Genomic DNA, 19625 nt, shown 5'->3' on the forward strand with positions numbered 1-19625 from the left:
TTTGTGGTGATTTAACCCTCAATTCCAACCCTTGATGCTGAGTGCCAAGCAGGGAGGTAATGGGTCCCATTTTTATAGTCTTTGGTATGAACTCACGACCTACCGATCTCAGGGCGGACACTCCAACCACTAAGCCACTGAATAGGTTCCAAATGTATTATCACGATTATAATTATTTTATTATGTATATTTTTTTAATTGAAATGCGTACACAATAAACTTATTTAGTCTTTAATTGCTTATGATTTGTCATTTTTTTAGATTACGGGTACTGTAGTACATTTTTATTCTATATAATTGATGTGCTGTAATACTATTATTTACATATTTATGACCTATTTTTATTGTATGAATAACAAACTTGTTAACATGAATTTCAGCCTTTTTATAATTTTATTGCATATATACGGAGCCCCTAAAGGGACATGGGGACAATTTTTTTAGATACATATTTAAAAAAAAAAGTTCCCCATGTCCCTTTAGGGGCTCCGTACATATACTTCATTTGCATTCAATATTTATCCTCATTGCACGTTATTGAATATTTTTAATTTGACCGTTTTATCTGCTATGACTATTTTTTGAGTAGTATTTTATTCTTTTATTACATAGTCTCATATTTCTATTTTATGAATTACCAATTTATTTCTGCCCAATTTACGCTTTCATTTGCATCAATTAGTTATTTTTTTCTTGATTATGTTTGTCTCAAATAATTAATGCTTTTAATTCAATGACATTTTTTTTCAACTACAGTATATCTTATTTCATGAATACAGTTTCTACGTCTGTCTAGTTCGGGGGTCAGCAACCCGCAGCTCTTTAGTGCCACCCTAGTGGCTCCCTGGAGCATTTTTAAAAAAGGATTGAAAATAGAAAAAGATGGGGAAAATATTTTTGTTTTGTTTTAGTATGTTTTAAAGCCCACTGTTTAATATGTGTGTTGTATGCTCCACTGATGAGAGTGTTTGGTGAACATCGTTTTGTCGTACTAATTTTGGCGGTTCTTGAACTCACCATAGTGTGGACTGTGACGCAACAGTTTGTTTACATGTAAAATCTTCCACTCCTTCTTTGTCTCATTTTGACCACCAAAAGTTTTATGCTGTGCCTGAATGCACAAAGGTGCCCATTTGTTTATGTTATTGACTTGTGTGGAGCACTAATCAGGCATATTTGGTCAGTGCATGACTGCAAGCTAATCAATGCTAACATGCTATCTAGGCTAGCTGTATGTACATATTGCGTCATTATGCCTCATTTGTAGGTATATTTGAGCTCATTTAATTTCCTTTGCTTTTATCCTATTTGTATATCATTTATATTTGCATGTCTCATGACACATTATCTGTATGTAATATTGGCTGCATTTCAGATAGTTGTTTGTGTGCCATGTTGTTCCAGACCACAGCAAACATTAACTAGCTTGCCAAAGATTGTAATAAATCCATTAGAAGAAGACAGCCTGAAGTTTCCTTTAACTTGGACACACACATCTATTGGACATTCTAAGCCAGTAATTTCCAGGAGTTATCTCACCTTCTGAGTAGCCTCTGATTTACTAATGGATTCTAATGTTGTAAAAATGTGTAGAATAAATGTTACATTTCAACATTTCTGTCAACGAAGATTTGCTTCAGCCTGCGACACATAGTCATTTTGATAGTAGGCTATTATAGCTAATATAGACACTTACATCATGTGTTGCCTTCATTATAACACTTACAGTATATACGGCTTTACATTTTTTGCGGCTCCAGACAGATTAGTTGTTTGTATTTTTGGTCCAATATGGCTCTTTCAACATTTTGGGTTGCCGACCACTGCCCTAAGTTAATGTATGAATTTATTTCATTGCTACATATGAGTTATTTTCATATATACTCTACTTCTTGTTGCATTGTATTTACTAATACAATTGTTTATATATTTTCTTATTTAAAAGTAATGTCATTTAAATGTTTCTCAAATTCTATTTTATAAATACAGGGACTTATTTATGTGAATGTATTAATATATTTTGTTGCATTTTCTTCATAATTGCAACTTTATTTAATGTAATTTTATTTAACACCGTTTTTTATATTTTTAAACTTTGACCAGGTATTTATTTTCTTCGGTCAGTGATCAACAAAATAAACAAACAGTTTTACATAAACAAACAGTTGTACATTCCTAAATTAAAAATGTTGCGGACCGAAAGGGTTTAGGCTGAAGTTGAACACTTATTGCGCCTAACCCTATAAACAAAGTTAAATACAAAATGAGCTTCCAAAAATTATGAAATGTCCTTTTCACAACATATTATAAATACACATTGTACACAACATAAATACTGTTCAATTATATACACAGTAGAGCAGGGGTCACCAACGCGGTGCCCGCGGGCACCAGGTCGCCCGTAAGGACCAGATGAGTCGCCCGCTCTATTTTTTAAGTTGTATTTATTTACTAGCAAGCTGGTCTCGCTTTGCCCGACATTTTTAATTCTAAGAGAGACAAAACTCAAATAGAATTTGAAAATCCAAGAAAATATTTTAAAGGCTTGGTCTTCACTTGTTTAAATAAATTCATTAATTTTTTTACTTTGCTTCTTATAACTTTCAGAAAGACAATTTCAGAGAAAAAATACAACCTTAAAAATGATTTTAGGATTTTTAAACACATATACCTTTTTACCTTTTAAATTCCTTCCTCTTCTTTCCTGACAATTTCAATCAATGTTCAAGTAAATGTATTGTTTTTATTGTAAAGAATAATCAATACATTTTAATTTAATTCTTCATTTTAGCTTCTGTTTTTTCGAAGAAGAATATTTGTGAAATATTTCTTCAAACTTATTATGATTAAAATTCAAAAAATGTATTCTGGCAAATCTAGAAAATCTGTAGAATCAAATTTAAATCTTATTTCAAAGTCTTTTGAATTTCTTTTAAAATTTTTGTTCTGGAAAATCTAGAAGAAATAATGATTTGTCTTTGTTAGAAATATAGCTTGGTCCAATTTGTTATATATTCTAACAAAGTGTAGATTGGATTTTAACCTATTTAAAACATGTCATCGAAATCCTAAAATGAATCTTAATCAGGAAAAATGACTAATGATGTTCTATAAATTATTTTTTTTATTTTTTCTAAAAGATTCGAAATAGCTAGTTTCTCTCTCCTTTTTTTCGATTGAATTTTAAAGAGTCGAAATTGAAGATAAACTATGTTTCAAAATGTAATTGTCATTTTTTTTCGTGTTTTCTCCTCTTTTAAACCGTTCAATTAAGTGTAAATATCATTAATTATTAATAATAACATAGAGTTAAAGGTAAATTGAGCAAATTGGCTATTTCTGGCAATTTATTTAAGTGTGTATCAAACTGGTAGCCCTTCGCATTAATCAGTACCCAAGAAGTAGCTCTTGGTTTCAAAAAGTAAAGGCATGTGAAATATCCTTGTACACATGTTATAAACCTTTGCACCAATTATACACTATATACAAACAATTATACTTCCATTATTATCTATATCCCACATTTAGTTTTTAATTAACATTGATCATAGTATTAACTACTGTGTTGATTCAAGAGTGATATATTTTTCCAAGACATTGGTCTTAAAGTGTTTTTTAGATTTATGAACATGCACAAGGGAAAATTGGCTTCTTTATCTGGGTACACAAAAATATTATGTTTTTTTCATTTATTTATCAAGATATTTTTTTTAATAGCTTTTTTCTTTAACATTTCTGCCCATTAATGCAGGCGACATAGTTTTCTTTATTTCCTAACAAAAAACACACGGACTAATTGGTCAATGCAGCGTTCAGTCATTAATATTTATTCAGGGAGCTAAACATAACTTAAGAAATAAAACTTTATACATATTTTAAATATAGCGGTAGGATTTGGTAGAAAAATAAAAGGCAGGCAATGTTCATGACAAAAAAAAATACAGCATGATCATTTCAACGCGTTTGCATTGCCACTGAGTGGCCACTGGGTGTCGCATTGGAGCTGCAGGGTTTAAACAAAAAAGTGTTTTTCCTGCCTTCTTGGGTTCAGTCAGTGTCCAAAATTCCACCAAATTCCTTTGATTATGTGTCCTCTTTGCCTTGTCAGTCATCTTGCAAGCGTTTCATGCAAGCCAGTGCTTGTCTTGACGGGAAAATTAGGATTAACTCTGGATGTCCTCTGCAGGAATACAAACGTGTTTTTGTCATTTCACCCCAAATCACACTCTGTTCCTCTTTTCTGGGATTTCTGCTGTTGGATTTGTAAAAAAAAAAAATTAAAAAAAGTGAAAAAAAGCAGATGAAAAAAGGCAGCAGCAGCATGTGCTACGATTTATCCCCTTGGAGAACCTAAATGAACACGACAGAATCTGTTACAAATTAGCCGTTTGGGGCGTGTGTGCGTGTGTGTGTGTGTGTGCGCTCGCCACATTAGTGATGCTTACCTACCTGGTTGCGTGCTTTGTGCGACTTCTGCATGAGCACCCTCCACTGGTCGTACAGCTTCATGGACATGCTGCTGCAGCCGTAAGCGTGTTTGCGCACCCAGCCGAAGAACTGCTTCAGCTCCCGCCGCAGCGTGGAGTTGGAGTCGCCGCTCGTTTTGGAATCGCAGGAGCCCGACATGAAGCGCTCTGCGCACAAAATCCAATCAGAAATGAGCGCAAAATTGATCTCCTTGTTTTTAATCGTAGACTTTGATCGTTTCCAACGTGGATGCCAGTGATTCTTGTTTGGCTCACATTTTTCTTTTATGGGTCTCAACATGGCTGTGATTTCACTTTTGTTTTCATCGCATCCCACATTTGTATTCACAACACATTTTTCTATGTCTCGGCTTAAAATGCCTAATTTGGCGTGGATTTTTTTCCCCCAAAGTTGCCATGTTTTGATGCAGATTTTCTTTCAGTAACACTGCATCAGTGGTTTTATATTTATATGTACACTACCGTTCAAAACAATTTCTCCATTGAACACGGTGGCCGAACGGATATACTCATTCATGAACGGATTATTTATATATATATACAGGTATATATATATATACCGTATTTTCCGCACTATAAGGCGCACCTAAAAACCTCCAATTTTCTCAAAAGCTGATAGTGCGCCTTATATATGGACCAATATTGAGCCACAACAGGTCTCGCAACCCCAGCCTCTACTGTAGCGTCTATTCTATGCGCCTTATAATGCAGTGCGCCTTATATATGAACAAAGTTTTAAAATAGGCCATTCATTGAAGGTGCACTTTATAATCCGGTGCGCCTTATAGTGCGGAAAATACGGTATATATATTAGGGCTGCAACTAACGATTAATTTGATAATCGATTAATCTGTCGATTATTACTTCGATTAATAATCTGATAGAGACAAACTACATTTCTATCCTTTCCAGTATTTTATTGGGAAAAAAAACAGCATACTGGCACCATACTTATTTTGATTATTGTTTCTCAGCTGTTTGTACATGTTGCAGTTTATAAATAAAGGTTTATTTAAAAAAAAAAAAATAATACAAAAAAAAAATGCCTCTGCGCATAGCATAGATCCAACGAATCGATGACTAAATTAATCGCCAACCATTTTTATAAGCAATTTTAATCGATTTAATTGATTAGTTGTTGCAGCCCTAATATATATATATATACGCTACCGTTCAAAAGTTTGGGGTCACCCAAACAATTTTGTGGAATAGCCTTCATTTCTAAGAACAAGAATAGACTGTCGAATTTCAGATGAAAGTTCTCTTTTTCTGCCCATTTTGAGCGTTTAATTGACCCCACAAATGTGATGCTCCAGAAACTCAATCTGCTCAAAGGAAGGTCAGTTTTGTAGCTTCTGTAACGAGCTAAACTGTTTTCAGATGCGTGAACATGATTGCACAAGGGTTTTCTAATCATCAATTAGCCTTCTGAGCCAATGAGCAAACACATTGTACCATTAGAACACTGGAGTAGGGATGATACTCGAAACCGGTTTTCCCGGTTGTTTGATAAGAAAAGAACCGAGTCCTCGGACTCGAATCCCTTTTTGAGAACCGGTACCCGTTATCGAGACCACTATAGTAAAGGAAAAGAGTTGATTATTTATTTGAATCCCGTCCCGACCAGAAATGCTCCGTGGGACATCACAATAAATGACGTCACGTAGCTCAATCATTAGGCGCAGATAGCGAAAGCAGGAAAACAATGGACGGGAAAAAGCGCTCCAAGGTGTAATAAAGTTCAAAACAAAAGCTATAATCCATTGAATAACTTTACTGAGAGATTTTAGCAGGGTAAAACACATGACGAACACTTTTACGACCAACCGGAAACATAGCAACGCACCTCCTTTACGGCAGCTGTCGCAACGTTCTTAAAACAACCGCAGCACATACATATATATACAACATATCTCCCTTTTTTAACTTTTGTTTTTCTTTCCTTGTAAACAAAACAAAATCACACTGTAGATGTGTTGTCTGTCTAATTATAAATAATGCAGACGAGGCGTGTTGGCTGAGTTCTTGACGTTTACTTTCACAGCGTGGCAACATGCAACACTTTTCGGGGCTACCGCGCATGCTCGTAACTCCCGTTGCATGCTGGGTAGTGTAGTTGTTATATTCTCTAGCTCATAACATTTTTCCCCCATAAAGAAATAATGTTAACTCAATAAAGTGTATTTCTTTTTTTAGCTTTAACTTTTCATTTATTAGCATTGTAACCACATTTGCAAAGAACTTTTCTCTTCATAGAATGTTCTTTCAATAAAGAAATAAAGTGCAAAAATGTCAAAGCATCATAACAAACAGTTATGTCAAATAGCAGCAGAAGTGCACTTTTTGGAGAGCTGTATTATTTTCAGTTTTGTGCCCAAGGGACTGATTTTATTTAACACTATATTATTATTTATACACCTATAGTGATCACAGAGACAGGTTGTTTTTGTGTTACTGTATATATTTGTTTCTCTGAAAAATCCCACTTAATATACTTTGGGTAACAACAGTCAATATTTATTTATTTTATTTTATTTTTTTAGGTGGGTAACAGTCAATATTTATTTATTCATTAGATTTTATTTTTTTATCATATAATAAAAGTGAGCTTTTGTTAAACCAAATATTGTGTGTTTTTTTCCATATACAACAACCTATCTGGACTCGATAAGAGAATCGATAAGGAATCGGTTCGATAAGAGGATTCGATAATAGGCTCGAACTCGATAATTCCTTATCAAACATCATCCCTACACTGGAGTGATAGTTGCTGGAAATGGGCCTCTATACACCTATGTAGATATTGCACCAAAAACCAGACATTTGCAGCTAGAATAGTCATTTACCACATTAGCAATGTATAGAGTGTATTTCTTTAAAGTTAAGACTAGTTTAAAGTTATCTTCATTTAAAAGTACAGTGCTTTTCCTTAAAAAATAAGGACATTTCAATGTGACCCCAAACTTTTGAACGGTAGTGTATATATTAGTGTTGTCACAATACCAATATTTTGGTACTGGTACCGGTACCAAAATGTATTTTGATACCTTTCAGTACTTTTCGATACTTTTCTAAATAAAAGGGACCACAAAACATGGCATTGTAGGCTTTATTTTAACAAAACATCTTAGGGTACATTAAACATATGTTTCTTATTGCAGTTAAGTCCTTAAAGAAAATAGTGAACATACAAGACAACTTGTCTTTTAGTAGTTAGTACCGTATTTTTCGGACAAAAAGTCGCAGTTTTTTTCGTAGATTGGCCGGGGGTGCAACTTATACTCAGGAGCGACTTGTGTGAAATTATTAACACATTACCGTAAAAATATCAAATAATATTATTTAGCTCATTCACGTAAGAGACTAGACGTGTAATATTTCATGGGATTTAACGATTAGGAGTGACAGATTGTTTGGTAAACGTATAGCATGTTCTATATGTTATAGTTATTTGAATGACTTTTACCATATGTGACGTTAACATACCAGGCACGTTCTCAGTTGGTTATTTATGCCTCATATAACGTACACTTATTCAGCCTGTTGTTCACTATTCTTTATTTATGTTAAATTGCCTTTCAAATGTCTATTCCTGGTGTTGGATTTTATCAAATACATTTCCCCCAAAAATGCGACTTATACTCCAGTGCGACTTATATACAGTACATTTTTTCCCTTCTTTATTATGCATTTTCGGCCGGTGCGACTTATACTCCGGAGCGACTTATACTCCGAAAAATACGGTAAGCAAACAAAGGCTCCTAATTTAGTCTGCTGACATGTGCAGTAACATATTGTGTCATTTTTCATTTTGTTATTTTGTCAACATTATTAAGGACAAGTGGTAGAAAATGGATTATTAATCTACTTGTTCATTTACTGTTAATATCTGCTTACTTTCTCTTTTAACATGTTTATCTACACTTCTGTTAAAATGTAATAATCACTTATTTTTCTGTTGTTTGGATGCTTTACATTAGTTTTGGATGATACCACAAATGTGGGTATCAATCCGATACCAAGTCGATACAGGATCATACATTGGTCATATTCAAAGTCGTCATGTGTTAAGGGACATATTTCCTGAGTTTATAAACATAATATGCATTTTTAAGAAAGGAAAAAAGATTTTGTGATGCTAAAAAATATAGATGTAATCAGAGTAGTATCGACTAGATACGCACCTGTACTTGGTATCAATACAGTGGATGTAAGGTGGAGATCCACCCATGGCGTTTGTTTACATTGTGACACCGGTGAGCTACGGTGTGTAGTGAAGCATGTTTAGCTATTCCTCGTCCTGCAGGGATGATACTTGTAAGAAACATACTTTATTTGTCGCCATGGAGGCGAGGATTAGTGATTTAGAAGTAGCTAAAACACTGCAGACTGGGGCTTGACTTTAGCTGCTAGCTGGCTAGCCATGTCTTAAAGCACCTCTTCCTGAGGGTGTTTCAGTGTTATAACTTCACCTTTATCGTTAGTTTTTAAGCCAAAATGCGTCAGTTCTCCCTTTTCTGTCTACACACTGTGTCTGCTTGTAAGTACTCTGTGATTGTGCGCTGCTGAACATGCTCCTCTGCACATAAACCAGCAATGTCACATATTTTTCAATATTTTTTGATTCATGTTGGATTTGTTTTTTGTTTTTTTTTATGTTTACCCTATGATTTATTATGTATTTATTACATTTTGTGTGTTTTCGGTCATATATTTATTTTAATTTGGATTTAGATCAATTTGGCAGGGTATAAATAATAACTTATCATTTTACACTAATGTGTATTTTTTTGGCAGTCATTTTTCCAATTGTATATAATATTTTTAATATTTATACTTGTTTAATGCTTAAATATATTTAGTTTTATTTGCTACTTAGACGTAAGCAATTTTTTAGACGTAAGCAATTTTTATTTAACAGTAATTTTGAGCTGAGAATTTTGATATTTGTAATAATAATCATGTTTTTAAACATGTACATTCAGAATTAAAAATATTTTATTTTCTTATGATAATTTTGTGCAGACTTTTCTTCATATTTTTGCAAATTTTTTTGCTGATCATAATTGTTTTGGGATATTTATTTATGGTATTTTTACTCCAATTTCTGTGTGCATGCTCACCACTGTGAGGCGTGGATGCAGCAGTGGGATGACTCCACTCACTCCAGATTCCAGCCTTGCGAGACCCGTAGATCCCCACTGGGTTACACCGCACCTACACGGGGATAAACATTAGCCACATGGAAAAACACTAATAATAATACATTAAAATTAATGCAAATAATAATAGTTGTCATCAAACTAAAAATAATCAGGCTAATAATAATAATTGTAACAATACTATCATGAAAAAATATAACTTTGCCAATGATAATGATGCTAATAATATAATAAAAAAGCTAACAATTTATTATTATTATTAAAAATGCTAAAGCTAACAATAATGTTCATAATAATAATCATGCTAAAATAATGATTAATATAATAATAATAACAATAACACAATAAAAAAGGAATCATGCTAATTAAATTATTGCATGTAATAGTAATGATAACAATAATGATAATATTATATGATAGTGATAGTAATGTTGTAGCTAACAATAATGTTATTTATAACACTAATGTTAATAATGATAATGCTAATAATAATCATGTTAATGACTTATGCTAATAACAATCATACAATGACAATATTTATCATACTAAAAATAATTATAATAATAACAATCATGCTAATAATAATAATCATGACTGATGTTAATAACAATCATACAAAGACAATATTTATCATACTAAAAATAATCATAATAATATCAATCATGCTAAAACAATCTTTTTGATAATAATCAGGTTAAAATAGTATTGCTAAAAATAATCATGAAATGATAATCATGCTAAAATAATCAAGTTGATAATCATGATAATAATACTAACAATAATAACAATGTAATAATGCTAATGACAACAATAATGCTCATATTAATATATAATTATGATAGTGACAATGTTATTGCCTACAATAATATTAATGTATTAGTAATGATAATACAAATATGTTAATAATTACAATGCTAATAATAATAAAATAAAATAATCATGTTATTAAAAACAATCCTGATAATTATCATGCTAAAATAATCGTGCTAATAATAATAATTCTAACAATGATACAAATAAACGTTTAATAATGTTAATGATTTGTATTTCTTTTTCATTTATTGATTTATTTATTTCAGGCAATGACATAAAAAAAAAAAAAAAAAAAAAAAGTACAAAGTTGACAACACATAGTATAAATTAATATAGTGCAAAAGGTAATGTATAGTATGTAATGATATTAATATTAATAATAATAGTAATCAAGTAATAACAATAACGCTAATAATATTTATAATTATGATAGTGATAATAATGGTAATACTAACAATAATGTTCTAAATAAAAATTATAATGACAATGATGATATTGATAATAATAATTCCAACAGAATTCTACCAATAATAACAATGCTACTAGCAACAATATTCTAATAATTTAAAAAAAATATATAAATAAATAACACCGCTATCTACCTGCACAAAGTACACAGTTCCAGGTCTGAGTCCCGCCAGTCTGCAAGATGTCTGATTGCCGACGTCATCCATCACCTGCGGGTCAGTGAAGAACAAACAGGATTAATAATGATAATAATAAATAAATCAATCCAACATCAAAGCTTCAATCAGACGCCAACCACAAATATGTTTGCAGAGCGTGTTTGTTTAGTGGCTCCTGATCAGCGTGTTTATGGAAACATTTCTGCTGTGGATCAGCGCGTAGAAGAGCACGCAGAGGGAGACAAATCAGTCACATGTGCTGAGCTATTAAACCACAGGCAAATAAACAGGAGATGAATAAATAATGCAGCGCACCATCATAGAACATGTAATAATTATCATGACAGGAAGGAGCCCGGCAGCCATATTGAAGACATTACCAGCGTGACCTCACCATGAGAAGCGGTCCACGTGGTCTCGGGTCTCATCCACTCGGCCACGTAATGCAGCTTTAATCACCACGGAATCCAACACGCTATTTGTCATTCATTCCTTTATACAGACAAGCAACCACCAGATGGCGCTATAGTGAAAAAGGTTTGTCACTTTGATGCAAAATTAAAATATTTAGTAAATTGGTTTGTTTAGTGGTGCTTTAGAGTTAAGTTTAGATTAGAGATGTCCGATAATGTCTTTTTTGCCGATATCCGATATTGTCCAACTCTTAATTACCGATTCCGATATCAACCGATACCGATATATAGTCGTGGAATTAACACATTATTATGCCTAATTTTGTTGTGATGCTCCACTGGATGCATTAAACAATGTAACAAGGTTTTCCAAAATAAATCAACTCAAGTTATGGAAAAAAATGCCAACATGGCACTGCCATATTTATTATTGAAGTCACAAAGTGCATTATTTTTTTTTAACATGCCTCAAAACAGCAGCTTGGAATTTGGGACATGCTCTCCCTGAGAGAGCATGAGGAGGTTGAGGTGGGCAGGGTTAGTGGGGTAGGGAGTAGCGGGGGGTGTATATTGTAGCGTCCCGGAAGAGTTAGTGCTGCAAGGGGTTCTGGGTATTTGTTCTGTTGTGTTACGGTGTCGATGTTCTCCCGAAATGTGTTTGTCATTCTTGTTTGGTGTGGGTTCACAGTGTGGCGCATATTTGTAACAGTGTTAAAGTTGTTTATACGGCCACCCTCAGTGTGACCTGTATGGCTGTTGACCAAGCATTCCTTGCATTCACTTGTGTGTGTGAAAAGCCGTTGATATTATGTGACTGGGCCGGCATGCAAAGACAGCGCCTTTAAGGTTTATTGGCGCTCTGTACTTCTCCCTACGTCCGTGTACACAGCGACGTTTTAAAAAGTCATAAATGTAACTTTTTGAAACCGATACCGATAATTTCCGATATTACATTTTAAAGCATTTATCGGCCGATATTATCGGCGGTCCGATATTATCGGACATCTCCAGTTGTAACTCATAACTAGAATTTGCAATTTTGGGAGGAAATGCGTGTGAATGCAAGCCGCGTAAACGCGCAAGATGCCCATATTCGCAAGTTGAACAGAAATGCTTACGTCAACATGCCAACGGTTAGAATACACAAATTAGCTAAATAAAATCAGGCATGATAATGTTAGAATGCTAACGTTAGCATTTTAACAGTTAGCATATGTGAAATACCAAGTTATACGACTCTGGGGTAAAGGGTTGTACAATTTTGCTAAAAATATGCTAACGTTAGCATGCTAACAGTTAATATATGTCACGTACCACGTTAAATGACTCTGACGTGTACGGCAGCAAAATCGGCTTAAAAGGTTAGCATGCTAGCACGATAACATCTGCATGCTTAAAGTTAGCATATGTCAAGTGCCAAGTTATATGACTCTGGAATAAACGCTTGCTAAAGTTAGCATGCTAACGCTAACATACTAACTTTCTACATTGTCATGTGTCACATACAAAGTTATGTGACTCCAAGGTGCACAACTGAGAAATCAAATTACTGTAAAAAGTCAGCATGCTAATGTTAGCATGCTATCATGCTAACATGCACATGTTAGCAGTTGACTAACAAGAGCTTTGGAAATGTTGAAATCCGTTGAGAAATGAGGGATGTGTAAAAGTCTGTATGTTGGCCATTCATTTTCAGTAGGGTAAAATTCCTAGTAATTCCGGGAATTTTCGGAACCGTAATACATGTTGGCTTGAATATAGCATTCACACAATTATACAACTTTCTGTTTCTTCCGATCCTCCCTGTCCTTCCTCCGTTATTTTGGGGCACACTTTCCTGAATCGGGAACAGGGAAACCAAAAAGGATCAGAGCAATTCCGTTGATATTCGCTGATGATCAATTATTTCTTTAATGATGCAATGACATTTTGTATTTATTGAAAATATTAATAATGATTATTTAATTATAATTTGTCTTCAATTTCTGAGGTTTTTTTGAAATTGTAAATAGCTTGTCATGTTCGTGTTGCTGTGTAATTGTAATTGTGCTTTACCTTCCAGTTTTGGCTGTCCTCCAGTCTGTAGCGGATCTGGTACTTGGCCTGAAACAGGAAGTCTTTGAGGGCCGGCGGTGCCTCCCAGCGAACGCTCAGCTGGTCCTCCAACTGCCCAACGCGACTCACAGTCACACCCGATGGAGGGTCCGTGGTCACTGGAAAGGAACCAGACCAGAGAAGTTAATGTGAGTTCAATAACGCCGACGAAGAGATGAACCTTCACTATGTAAAAGCCAACCGTGTCACAGTTGACAGTTAGTTGAAAAAAATACATAATTAAATAAGCGGGCTTCGCTACACATCATAAAATAAATCTTTGAGTGCAGGCATCTCCGTATAACCGAGTTGACGTGGCTATTCAAATGTTAGCACACGTAGCTCACATAGCTACTGAGTGCTATAGTAATGTTATTGACATTTGTGTCCTCCTGTCCCGCTTCTTAATATATATTATTGTGAGTGATAACTGCCATGTGTTTCTTAGGACAACTGCACAGTTGTTATTGTTTTTTAAGATAACAAATCCGAAAAATTGTCACGATCTTGCATGACAGTTTGGATTTTATGATTAGTTTCTGTATGTATTTCCTGGCCAGCACTCTTAATTTTGTTTTCCACTTCCTGTTTGCCTCTGCCACTACTCTGATTGCTGGCTGCCTCACCTGTCCCTGGTTGCCAATCAGGGTGCTTTTTATTCACTTCTCTTGTTTTTTGACATAAAATATATTTGTATAAATACTGTGTATATATATATATATATATATATATATATATATATATATATATATATATATATATGTATGTGTGGGAAAAAGAAGTGTAGGATACTTCTCTTGTTGCCTTATTTGTATTTGACCACTACTGTTTTCTGTTTATTTGTTACTGACTGTGGCAGGACACCTCTACCTCTGTTTCACTTTATGTTGCTGGTAAATAATATGGTTGTAGTAGTAGGCTAAAGTTAAATTATTTAGCATGCACTTATTAAAGGTGCAGAAGTTTAAGAGACATTTTAGCTTTTATATTTTATAACATATATTTTTTGTAAGAACCACAATTAATAAATATATTTCAGTGAATAACTTATTGTTCAAATGTGTATATAATTATGTACATAAAGTGTTGTAATTATATTGTAAAATGGATGGATGGATGGATGGATGGATGGACGTTTAAAACAAAACTGTTATTATTAATTAGTAAGTATAATTTTTTTTAGCCTTTTTAGAGAAAATCATATCATTGTAGTAAATTATGCAAATTACACGATGATGTCATGGTGACCATGCCCATAGCCACGCCCCCACCGCCACAGGTATCTTGGCAGTTTATGGGAAACACTGATATGTGTACATGTATTAGGGGTGTGGGAAAAAGTCGATTCGAATTCGAATCACGATTCTCACGTTGTGCGATTCAGAATCGATTCTCATTTTTAAAAATGTATAAATGTTTTAAATTAATCAATCCAATCCTGGTTTTTTTGTTGTTTCTTTTTTTTGGGGGGGTGGTATGGATGGCATTTAAACAAAAATATTGACATTTAGGGCAGACAATAGATGTATGATTTATGTGAATATGATGTAATGGATAGGAATGTCTGATGCTGGATGTCAATAAAAAATAAAAAAAAATAAAAAAATGTATACATTTTTAAAATGAATCAATCCAACAAAACAATACACAGCAATACCATAACAATGCAATTCAATTCCAAAACCAAACCCGACCCAGCAACACTCAGAACTGCAATAAACAGAGCAGTTGAGAGGAGACACAAACACGACACAGAACAATCCAAAAGTAGTGAAACAAAAATGAATATTATCAACAACAGTATCAATATTAGTTACAATTTCAACATAGCAGTGATTACAAATCACTCATTGACATTATCATTAGACATTTATAAAAAATAAAAAAAATAAAAAAAGAACAATAGTGTCACAGTGGCTTACACTTGCATCACATCTCATAAGTTTGACAACACACTGTGTCCAATATTTTCACAAAGATAAAATAAGTCATATTTTTGGTTGATTTAATAGTTAAAACAAATTGACATTATTGCAATCAGTTGATAAAACATTGTCCTTTACAATTATAAAAGCTTTTTACAAAAATCTACTACTCTGCTTGCATGTCAGCAGACTGGGGTAGATCCTGCTGAAATCCTATGTATTGAATGAATAGAGAATCCTTTTGAATCGGGAAAATATCGTTTTTGAATCGAGAATCGCGTTGAATCGGAAAAAATCGATTTTGAATCGAATCGTGACCCCAAGAATCGATATTGACTCAAATCGTGGGACACCCAAAGATTCACAGCCCTAATATATATATATATATATATATATATATATATATATATATATATATATATATATATATATATATATATATATATATATATATATATATATATGTGTGTGTATATGAATATATATATATATATATACATATATATGTATTTATATGTATATGTGGAGTATACATATACATGTGTATGTGTATATGTACCTGTATGTATATATATACACCCATATATATGTATATATATACTGTATGTGTATATGTCTGTGTATACTGTATATGTATATATATTTTTATTTATATATATATATATAATATATATACACATATACATACACACACACATATACACTGTATATGTATTTATATGTATATGTGCAGTATATGTATATACATATGTATATGTGTGTATGTATGTATATATACACATATATATGTATCTATATATACTGTATGTGTATATGTCTGTGTATATTGTATATGTATATATATGTACATATATATGTATATATACATGTATATGTATATACAGTAGCTCACATAGCAATGCTAGTGTTGCTAACGTTTGTGTCCTCCTGTCCTAATTCCTTAATGTAACATTGTTGATGTATAATATGAAATATATTATGTTGGATAAGAGTGAAATTACCGTGTGGATGTAAAAAGTGAATAAAATACACAAAAGCTTATTAGAATTGGAGCTACTAACACACAAAACCGCATTTTTAAATTGTCTAAATACCCGCATCAAAGCTATATTACACTTTCAGTACCCTATACTTTATAATAATATGTGACTTTCAATGTTTTCTTTTCATTTTGTTTGGGAAAGAAATTCCCTAAACTGACAATGTCGCTAATGAAGTGTAGCGGGTCCCATTTGGAAGCATTAGCATTTATTTGGATGTTCTTTTTAATATTCAACACTCCTTTTTTAGTCCGTGCCAAAGAAAACAAAGCTCTGCCGGTGGCTGTATTAGACATTAAAAAACAATAAAAAACGGCAGCTGCCTTGCATAAAACCTCTTAGCCTCACTACTACAAGCATGTCCGTTCAAATTCCATGTCGAAATCGGAGCCACTGTTTAGCCGAGCGCACCTTGTGAGAAGTCATTATTAAGGAATGTGTGTTACGGTAATGAACACGTTTATTTCTTCGCCTTCCAAGAAGGTTTCTCTATCACAGGCCAGATGGTCCGGATCAAGTAAGAGCAGTCGTAGCTTTAGGGGCTGCCACGTTTACGTTAGAGGCCGGAGAAATCAAATCCATTTCCGACTGGTGGGCTTGATGTCTTTATCCGGAAAACTGAAGGTTCCGCGGAGGTTTGCGGTCTTCCGACGTCTCAGTGGTGGCTTTTTTTTGACAGGCTAACTGTTATTTTCACTTTCCTCGCCCTTTGTTTTGGGTTCGCTTTTGTCAGCCTTAACCATTAAGCAAACACGACCACCTCCAGGGGGGCCGACGAGAATGAGTCAGCCAAGGGAAAGACTTGACAAAGTATTTGTGTGGGTTTTGCTTGGGTCGAGGAAGTAAAACAAACACGAGGAGATTAAAAACATCTTCTATACCTAATACACTACAGGGGATATTGAACCATAATACGATTTGTGCCGAAATAATCTCCTGAGGATTTTGTAGAAAAGGCGCAAAATCGTTGAGAAATTCAATACATCAACCATTTCAGGGGCACATTATGATAACATACTACCGTATTTTGCGGACCATGGGGCGCACCGGATTATAAGGCGCACTGCCGATGAATGGTCTATTTGTGATCTTTTTTCATATTTTAGGCGCACCGGAGTATAGGGCACATTAAAGGCCTACTGAAACTAAGGCTGAAACGACGCATTGACGTAGTCGACGTCATCGGTTACGTAAATACGTCGACGCCGTTTTTGTGCGTCGACGCGTCACATATTTACGTCACACTACCGTCATGGCGGACCGCAAAGCAGACGATCAAAGCAGACGATGCGAGCGAGGGGGGAAAAGCATGCCAAAAGTGGTCAAAAGTGTGGGAGTATTTCAATAAACGGCCTAATAATGTTGTTGTATGCACACTGTGTCGAGCGGAAATGGCCTATCATAGCAGCACAACGGCTATGAACGAACATTTGAAAAGAAAACAATCAACTAGTCAATCGTCCGCGCGAGCATACGTTGTCATCATTACACAAAAACATGAATGTGTCATTTGTATCTGCCAGGGGTGTAACGGTACGTGTTTTGTATTGAACCGTTTCGGTACGGGGCTTTCGGTTCAGCACGGGGGTGTACCGAACGAGTTTCTAAGCTAAAGCTAACTTTAGCTGCTAAAGTCTTAACAAGCTGCTTCGCTCCTCTGCCTCTGTCTCAGCACGCAGCATTGTCCCACCCACACAACCATCTGATTGGTACACACGCAGCATTGTCCCACCCACACAACCATCTGATTGGTACACACGCAGCATTGTCCCACCCACACAACCATCTGATTGGTACACACGAAGCATTATCAGCCAATCAGCAGTGTGTATTCAGAGCGCATGTAGTCAGCGCTTCAGCGTGGAGCAGATAGGTGTTTAGCAGGTGAGCATCAGGCAGCGGACTCTCCCCAAATGATAATAAACACCTCCCAGTCAACTACTAGTAACATCACTATGAGCCCGTTGACCTTCTAGAAATATAAACTGCAGCTCAGCTCACTCGCAGTCCTGGCTTGAGGTGAAGGCTAATTACCTCTCAGTTCCAGCCACATCGACCCCTTCTGAGCGCCTATTTTCAGCTGCTGGGAATATTGTAAACAAGAAAAGAACCAAACATGTACACATGCTAACCTTTCTTCATTACAACTGTTAGTCACTCACTGGAATGAGTAGAATTGGTTATTGTGTACTGTGTTGGACTGGATGTTTATTTTGCACATTTTAAAAGCAATACTTAATGTTTACAGTGCTCCAGAATTTTTAGATTGGCACTTTTTTGTATTGGATGTTTATCTTTATTTTTGCACATTTTAGCAAATAAGCAATACTTTCACTTTTGTTGAAATGTTTACACTGTTGTTACAGAATATTTCATTTTGCACTTTTTTGTATTGGATGTTTATCTTTATTTTTGCACATTTTAAAGCAAAATAAGCAATACTTTTACTTTTGAAATGCTTATACTATTGCAGAATATTAAGATTTGCACTGGATGTTGACTTTTATATTTGCACATTAAAAAGCAAATAAGCTACTTTTAATTTTGTTAAATGTTAAAAGTTTACAATGTTTACATTGTTACAGAATATTTAGTCATGTTGTTGTCAATGTTGACTGAGTGGCCATACTTCTTTTTTTTTGTAAATAAAAGCCATGCCTTTTGAAAAAACGGGCCTACATTTATTTTTTCATCTTCATTTTGAATAAAAAAATAATCGGTAAAAGGAAAAATAATCTATAGATTAATCGAAAAAAATAATCTATAGATTAACCGATTAATCGAAAAAATAATCTATAGATTAATCGATAGAAAAATAATCGTTAGCTGCAGCCTTAACTGAAACCCGCTACTACCGACCACGCAGTCTGATAGTTTATATATCAATGATGAAATCTTAACATTGCAACACATGCCAATACGGCCGGGTTAACTTATAAAGTGCAATTTTAAATTTCCCGCTAAACTTCCGGTTGAACACGTCTATGTATGATGATGTATGCGCGTGTCGTCACGACGGCAACGGAAGTATTCGGACCCAATGTGTCACCATACAAACTGCTCTG

At 34.2% G+C, this 19625-nt stretch overlaps 1 protein-coding gene across 3 annotated transcripts in view; it reads right to left on the bottom strand.

The window, feature by feature from the left end:
- Positions 1–3806: 3806 nt before the first annotated feature.
- Positions 3807–19625, bottom strand: part of crlf1a (cytokine receptor-like factor 1a) — a 58122-nt gene continuing 42303 nt past the window's right edge. Inside the window, exons 5-9 of one of the 3 annotated variants that reach the window (XM_062041341.1) lie at positions 13557–13714; positions 11065–11139; positions 9611–9704; positions 4450–4634; positions 3807–4252 (exon numbers count right to left, since the gene is read on the bottom strand). In XM_062041341.1, coding sequence (XP_061897325.1) covers positions 4211–4252; positions 4450–4634; positions 9611–9704; positions 11065–11139; positions 13557–13714 — 554 coding nt within the window. In that variant the 3' untranslated portion in view covers positions 3807–4210. Of the gene's footprint in view, positions 4351–4445; positions 4635–9610; positions 9705–11064; positions 11140–13556; positions 13715–19625 lie in introns of all 3 variants that reach the window. The other 2 variants (XM_062041343.1, XM_062041342.1) reach the window with 2 other exon arrangements.

This window comes from Entelurus aequoreus, linkage group LG03 (genome assembly GCF_033978785.1).
Source record: "Entelurus aequoreus isolate RoL-2023_Sb linkage group LG03, RoL_Eaeq_v1.1, whole genome shotgun sequence".
NCBI lineage: Eukaryota > Metazoa > Chordata > Actinopteri > Syngnathiformes > Syngnathidae > Entelurus > Entelurus aequoreus.